Here is an 8,130-nt window from a genome sequence, read left to right as displayed (position 1 = left end):
AAATGTAAATCATCTGTTAAAAGGATTTTTTTATCTTGTACGATTTTTTGCATACAGTATGTAAATCTTCTATACATTTAAGTTTTTAATTTCTTTGTTTCTGTTTAATAAAAGTATTAATGAAACATTTTCTGTAAAGCAGCTTTGAAACAATGTGCATTGTACAAATAAATTTGAATTAAATATTTTTATTATTAAATAAAAGAAACGATTGTAAACAAAAAAGCTTTATTTCATTGTTTCTTTTTTTCGTAGTTGTCCTTTGCCAGAGCATCTGAACATTTTATAGGAACTCAAAATATGTTTTATTCACATGATTAACAAATAAAAATAATTTCATAGTAACACTTGGAGAAAAAAAATATTTTAGGACTACATGTACCAGAATGCATCGTGATACAAGCGGGAAACAACAACAACAACAACAGCGACATCTGACTTGTCTAGACTGGTTTAACTGCAGAACTGGTACCATCATTGCTCTAATAGTTCAAGGGTCTACATTATAGTTTCATATCACATATGAATAATTTCTGCTGCTCTTTTGTAAAGTAAAGTTAAAAATAACACAGGAATAAGTAAAATATAAAACTTCCAACGAACATAAAAAAAAAACATTATTCGAGTGTCGTTCTCCTATAGGCGATCCATGACGACTTTCCTTGAAATCTTCAGGACATATATTCTTGCACAGTCACAAAACAATGCACAAATATTCCCACATCTGTATAGGTTCCCCTTTCCTTGTCATTTTTTCAATGAAATTGTCACAAAAGCAGAAGTGCTGTGTGGATTTGAAATCCCTCATATATATATGTAAAGTCTTGTTCATAGCGGTCTGTTTGCAGTGCAAGGCCTCGACCCGTCAGTCTGTACGCCAAAGGCTGTGATGTCACAGGGTCCCGAGGCCTCTAGATCAGCGGTCCTTCTCAGCACAGATAAAGGGAGAGAGTGCAAATGTGGGACATCTATGTGTGACGGGGCAGCACATAGAAAAAGACCACATTCAAAAAGGACAGAGAAAGAGAGAGGCGAATACAAAGGAGTAACACGGGTCGGGACTAAGGTTAGAAAGCCGAAACGCGAAACATTCGACAGACATCCCTCTTCCACTTGGCACTGTATACACTGCAAAAATCCTTTTTTTTATCAATATTTTTGTTTAGTTTTCCAGTAAAAAACAATACTTAAATATTGTTAACACAAGATAAATTTCCTCAAGAAGTAAAAATCACAAAAAAGTCAATTCAACCTAATATTTTACATTTTGACTTTCAACTGATAAGTTGATCTAACTTTTAAAAATTATTTAACTTAATTTGTAAAAAAATTTAATGTTAATTTGACATAATTTTTTCCAACGCAAGATAATATTGTGTATTGTTTTTTAAGTTTTAGGCATAACCAAATTAATTTTTAGATTCCTAAACTATATGCCAATGGTAATGTAGAAAATATGAGGAAAATAAATTTAATTAAATAAATATTCCCTAAACGACTCATCTAACACAATGTTTGCTCTTAAAAGTAAATTGATCTATCTTTCACTGGAAAAGATACAAAAATAATGATTCATGTTGCAGTTCGAGACAGACAAATTCATTTCAGATTAAGCACCAGTGAAAAAAAGGCAATTTTAGCTATTGTTTTTCATCTACTCAACATTCTTGTATTTTGTATGACAAACAAGATAAAAAAATCTACATTGTCGTTGTCACATCACCTCCCCTCCCATGATTCCCAAACTCTAGTTCCACGATAACATGTGATCTTATACCAAGCCAATATACCAATTTCCCACCCCTCTTATTAAAAAAGTTTAAGTACTTAGTGTCTTTGGCAGATTCACAGATATACTTTCAATGAGTAATGGAACAAGTTTTTCTAGTAATTTCGTATGTGACTGTGACCGCTCTGTACAGTACATCTGTTTATAGGCAAACATCAGAGTACTCGCACCCACGCACAGACAAGCACGAACACATGTATGGACGCTCACGCACTCACAATAGGACATCTTGAGCTCGGGTGACAGCGATGGCTCAGGTAGGTGGTTAACAGGTGGCGGTCGGTTGAATCTGGACGAAATGCAGCCGCTTTACATGCTCTCTGTCTTTTACTCACAGCCGTTGCTGCCCATATTTGGGCGTTTACAATAAAAGTTGGTTCGCGGACATCCTGCAGGGTTGCAGGACGGAGAGAAATCCGTATTTAGCAGTGCAAGAAGGCAGGTGAGGAGCAATGTCTGTTGGCTAGCGTCCAGAACTGATAGGGGAAGAGTATGATGTTATGATGTAATGTGGGGCGGGGCATGTTGGATGGGCGTGGTCAGGAGAAGAGGATTGTAATGCTATGAAGGACACAGAAGCAGAAGCAAAGGAAGGATGAGCCACAGGCTGGGTGTTAATGCGCAACCGCCACCACTGGAGTCATCTGTCAGGAACGGCTCTGGAGACTCATAGAGGGAGTCATCTGAAAGAGAGAGAGAGAGAGAGATTAATCATCACATTTGCCATTTTTTTGCATGCTGCATCCTTGCCACTTCCTGTTTGCTCTAAATCACTTACATACAGTAGCAGAAAATCGTGTAATACCAGCGATCAATGTGTCACCTGTCAAGTATCTCATTGAATGCCTGCACAGCTTTTAGTGTTACACAACCTGCATCCCAATTCACATCCTCCACTAAAAGTAGATTTACTGAGGAAATTCGGGCCACTTTTTGACAGTCATTTCAATGTAAAAAGGTGACTTGATTTTTTCGCCCTACTTACTTCTCTAGTACAATTTCATAGTATAATCAGGATTTTAGCTCTCGATATATAGGATCTGTCTGAAGTTGTTGTTTTATTTGTGAAAGCCTGACCTTTGACCCATCCTCATACTTTTTCCCAGCCTGCTTTTCAACGGCTGTTTTTACCAGGTTCAATAGTTCTCATTCCTCAAGTCCTGAAGACAATGAAATGACATTTGGGGTTTAGATTAAACCTCATTCTATAGCAAGATTAAGATTCTGTGCGGCCAATGAGTAGGAAAAAAAATAATGGCGAGACGGACGCATTAAAGCTCTTTGCTGACAGGAATCTATTGTTAGATTCCATCCCGGATATGCACGTATAAATATTTCATGATAACCCAAGTCCACACCCCAATATTCAGGCCATTACGACCTTCTACACCTCTGGTTCTTAATGGCGAATAAAGGATGAGATCCACTCGTCGGTTTCCTTAACAATTTAAACTACTAGCATCTCATGAACACGTCAATGTGCAATTTTTAAGATTCTAAATTACACATGAGATTAAATTCTTGTGAAAGTATGTTATCTCTCAAGACATGGATGGAGTCTCAGGTGCTACTGTAAACAGATACATGACAGGTGAGATGAGAAGTGGATTGTTTCTTTCATTTGCATGCGGTTTTCTGAACTGCTCTCTGGAACGAAGCACTTGTGTTTGCTAACAATTACATCACGCTAATAGGCTGTCACTTGAGTCACAGCTTCTCAAGTTTAACATGACCCTTAAAGCAATACAACTAGAGCTTTTGAGAAACAACTAATCGCTGGATTTGCACGAGTTTACCAATTTAATAAGATATGTCAAATATGGACAAACCTAACTGGTGGTTTTAAATTAATCTGTGCTGGGTTGTTTCCACTTAAAATGGTAGGTTGTTTCAACCTATGGTTGGGAAAAATTTGGATGAACCGCACACTGGTTTAAATTAACCTATACTGATTATTTCAACTCAAAGTGCTGAGTTGTTTTAATCCATGGTTTGGTAAAATATGGACAAACCCAAATGTTGGGTTTAAATGAACCTATGCTGTGTGGTTTCAACTTAAAATGCTGGGTTGTTTCAACCCATGTTTGTGTAAAATATAAATGAACCCAAACGCTGTGTTTAAATTAGCCTACGCTGGGTTGTTTCAACTTAACATGCTGGGTTGTTTCAACCCATGGTTGGGTAAAATATAGATAAACCCAAACGTTGAGTTTGAATTAATCTATGCCGATGGTTTTAACCTAAAGTGCTGGGTTGTTTCAACCCATTCTTGGGTAAAATATGTACAAACCCAAACGCTGGGTTTAAATTAATTTATGCTGGACTGTTTCAACTCAAATGCTGGGTTGTTTCAACCCATGGTTGAGTACACTTTGAATAAACCCAAATGCTGGGATTAAATTAACCTATTCTGTGTGGTTTCAACTTAAAATGCTGGGTTGTTTCAACCCATGTTTGGGTAAAATATGGATGAACCCAAATGCTGGGATTACATTAGACTATAGTGGGTTTTTTAACCCGTGGTTGGGTTGAATGGGTTGAAACAACCCAGCACTTTAGGTTAAAACCATCGACATAGATTAATTCAAACTCAACGTTTGGGTTTATTCATATTTTACCCAACCATGCTGATGGTTTCAACTTAAAGTGCTGGGTTGTTTCAACCCATTCTTGGGTAAAATATGTACAAACCAGTGTTGTTTTCGTCAATGATGACGCTAACGAAATGATTTCGTTGACAAACCTATTTTTAATGATGCCAACGCGACGATGACTAGCAAATAATGTCTCTAAGGTGACGAAAACATGACGAGACGCTTTCGAGTTTTCGTTGACGAGACGAGACGGAACGAAAAGTGATTATAACTCTGACGTTCACAATGCATGTCATTTCTGCCTATTTTGCATGAAATCTGTCTGCTGCCGCTTCCTATATACTTGTTTTGGGTCAACACAGTCTCACTGACACTCACCACCTGGCTTCACACAGCAACACCACACCTGCGGCTGTGGTGAGTTCGAAGGACCGTGGCGGTGACGCCAATAAACGGAAACGATGAGATGATTTATGGACATACTTTCAGTATAATCCATCAGAAAGAAAACGGAATGCATATTGGGAGACGCTGGTAAATGTGGCCACAAACTAAGTGGGAAGAATATCACCAACCTCAAGCGGCACCTGAAGGCTCATCACGCTAATATTTTTTTAAAGGTAACTAACAAGTCACGCTGTTAACATATCATCATATACATTCAATTTTTCTCGACATTCGCTTGTGACACATTTCATGGTTAGCTTAAGGTTTTACAAGTATCTACTTGTCAAACCTAAGCCCATTTCCAATACTTTTTGTGGTGTTTTTAAATAACAAGGCAAGGCACGCGTTTCTCAACTTTATAAGCGAGGTTTCAGCGTAACACACAAACTCAACATGAGGGTATATCAGACTCAAATTTTTTGTTATGACATGCGCAGAAGGCACACCGATTAAAACAACGGCAAGCCCTCAGGGACAACCTTAATGCACATTTTAATAGTATTAAATACACCACACTTTTTAACCTAAATTAATTTGTCAAAGAATACTTTTTTTACTAAAATTGACTTAAACTTGACTAAAACCTTTTGTGTTTTCATCGACTAAAACTTGACCAAAACGATTAAGTTTATAAGTGACTAAAATGTGACTAAAACTAAAAAGCATTTTCGTCCAAAAGACTAAGACTAAAAGGGCTGCCAAAAACAACACTGGTACAAACCCAAAAGCTGGGTTTAAATTAATTTATGCCGGGCTGTTTCAACTCAAATGCTGGGTTGTTTAAACCCATGGTTGGGAAAAATATGGATTAACCCAAATGGTGGGATTAAATTAGCCTATGCTGGGTTGTTTCAACTCAAAATGCTGGGTTGTTTCACCTTATGGTTGAGTAAAATATTCACAAACTACTGATGAATCTGGAAACTATCCATATTTTGGTAAAAACAACCCAGCATTTTTGGTTGAAAAACCCAACACATTAATTTAAACCCAACGTTTGGGTACATCCATTACCAAAACATGGGTTGAAAACCACTCGGAATCAATGCAGAATATATGACCTACAGTAAATATGCTGAGTGATCTGTGAAACAGTCTGAAGAATTACATTTGATGGGCAGAAATGTTGATGCTAGAATATGTATAAAACCTACAATTTAATTTTTTCTGTACAACTGGCAGAAACTACCTCGATATCATAAAAAAAACTATTCACCAGCTTTCAAGCTATGCAAAAAAAATGTGGTTCCTGTCCAAGTATATGCTTCTTGATGCAGCGTGCCATTAAGTTTAAGAAACCTATCTTTGACACTGTGCAGGTCTACACGGGCTAAACACAAAGACTGGTGTTTATTAAAGCCTGGCTTAACGAGCCCATTTTCTGGACATGCTGCCATGGTCTCTGTAGGGAGAGTGATTTAAACAGCATAGCTGTCAGGCCTACCTATCGTGAGAGGTTAAACAAACCGAGGCCTCTGTGTTTAACTGCAGGCTATACCGGTGTCTGTGGCTTGTGTGTGAGAACCCCCTGCAGGTCTATTAGGGTCCGGGTCTGCTTGGCTTGATTAGTTGCAGGTCAAAGTTTTTTGATTGTTATCTGGCTTGTGTGAGATGAATAGCTTCCTACAGCGAATGCCCCCGAGGGGCAACACTATCTCTCCACCGTTTCTGGTATCATGAACGATCGCCTCCATAGTCATGAGTGGAGGTCCACAGGAATAAAGTTCCTGAACGTAAATTAAGCAAAGCTGAGGACGTCAGCCATCGCTGGAGTTAATACAGGTGTTCCCAGAATTCCCATGGTTGACCTTCTGTGTTAAATCAAGCTGGACACAAGGACTGGGATGTGAAATCCCTGGTACGGATTTGTAAGTATCACCAGCTCTGGTACATAAATAACATACTGTTCAAGTCAGAGAACAGAAAGGTCAGATGCATGCTGGGAAATACTCACTCGTAGGTTTGACGTACACTTTTAACTTCAAACATGGTTTCCCAGCGAGGTTGGGGTGTGGTGAGGCTGTGGAAAGACAGAGGATTCAAGTTTAAAAATAATTGCATTACTAAATCATCTCACAGACTGATAAATCTATCTGCCTTGACAAGATTTACATAGAAACAGCTTAGCAAATGTAATAGTACATGTAGTTTTACAGTTGACCTAAATCACACAGACTGCCCAAGCTTATCCAAACCATTGAGTTTGAACAACAAGGGCTATATTACAGAAACATCCTAACTCAGAATATTATCTTATCTTAGCTTAGTAATGATGGTTATCCGACTGTACTTGTCAGTTCTTGGGACTTAAGACCAGTTTAAATGGATACTCCAGCCAAATATCAAAATAACCCATGATGTACTCACCTTCAAGCAATCTGAGATATACATGTCCATCATCTTTCAGACAAATACATTATTTTATTTAAGTAAATGTCCTTGCTCTTCCAAGCTTTATAATAGTAGAAAACAGGGATTATGGAACAACTTCTGACCACAAAAAAGTGCATTCATCCTTCACAGAGGTAATCCACGCAGCTCCAATGGGTTAATAAAGGTCTTCTGCGGGTAATCGATGTGATTTTGTATGGAAAATATCCATATTTCAAACTATAAACTGTAATAACTAACTTCCAGTAATGGTGCCATCTTGGAGTCACATGTTGGTTGCCATGACTACGTTGCGCAGTAACTCAAAGATTGTGTTGTTACCGGAAGCTACTTATTACAGTTTATAATTGTAAATTATAATAATTGTAACAATTATAAATTGTTTCCTGATCCCTGTTTTCTACCGCTATACATTTGGAAAAGCAAAGACATTTACTAAAATGACCAGTGGCGGCTCGTGACTGCTCATCCGAGGGGCGCAAATACAAAATAAGTGTTCGGAGTGTCATGTGTGTTGCTTGTGTTTCCAAATATGTGTTTGTTGCGTCATGTGAACAATGTGTTTTGTCAAAATAAGTGCCTGCTGCACACACGTCAAAACTGTTTATGATAAAAGAGATGCAGAAACGTTCACAAAATACACGCAAGACACTCCATTAACAGTAAACTCTGATTACGCATGAGATTATGTGAGTATTTGGCAAACGCAAGCGTCTCTTTTATCACAAACCCTTTAGACGCGTCTGCAGCAGGCACTTATTTTGACAAGACACGTGATGCACACAGGATCTCGACGTGCAGAACACATATTTTGAAATTACGAACCACACACATGACGGGCTACAAACATGTTGTGACGAACTTCGCATCGAAGCCACTGAAAATGACTCCAAGTATGTTTGACTGAAA

General features: G+C 38.1%; 1 protein-coding gene across 1 annotated transcript in view; it reads right to left on the bottom strand.

Annotated features, from left to right (window-relative positions):
* Positions 1-211: 211 nt before the first annotated feature.
* efna2b (ephrin-A2b) overlaps positions 212-8,130 on the bottom strand; it is a 136,699-nt gene continuing 128,780 nt past the window's right edge. The window contains exons 3-4 of the mRNA XM_065241703.1: positions 6,785-6,850; positions 212-2,472 (exon numbers count right to left, since the gene is read on the bottom strand). Coding sequence (XP_065097775.1) covers positions 2,351-2,472; positions 6,785-6,850 — 188 coding nt within the window. The 3' untranslated portion in view covers positions 212-2,350. The remainder of the gene's footprint in view (positions 2,473-6,784; positions 6,851-8,130) is intronic.

The sequence above is a fragment of the Paramisgurnus dabryanus genome, chromosome 14, assembly GCF_030506205.2.
Source record: "Paramisgurnus dabryanus chromosome 14, PD_genome_1.1, whole genome shotgun sequence".
Lineage (NCBI taxonomy): Eukaryota > Metazoa > Chordata > Actinopteri > Cypriniformes > Cobitidae > Paramisgurnus > Paramisgurnus dabryanus.
This window is presented reverse-complemented; position numbering and strand designations above follow the sequence as displayed.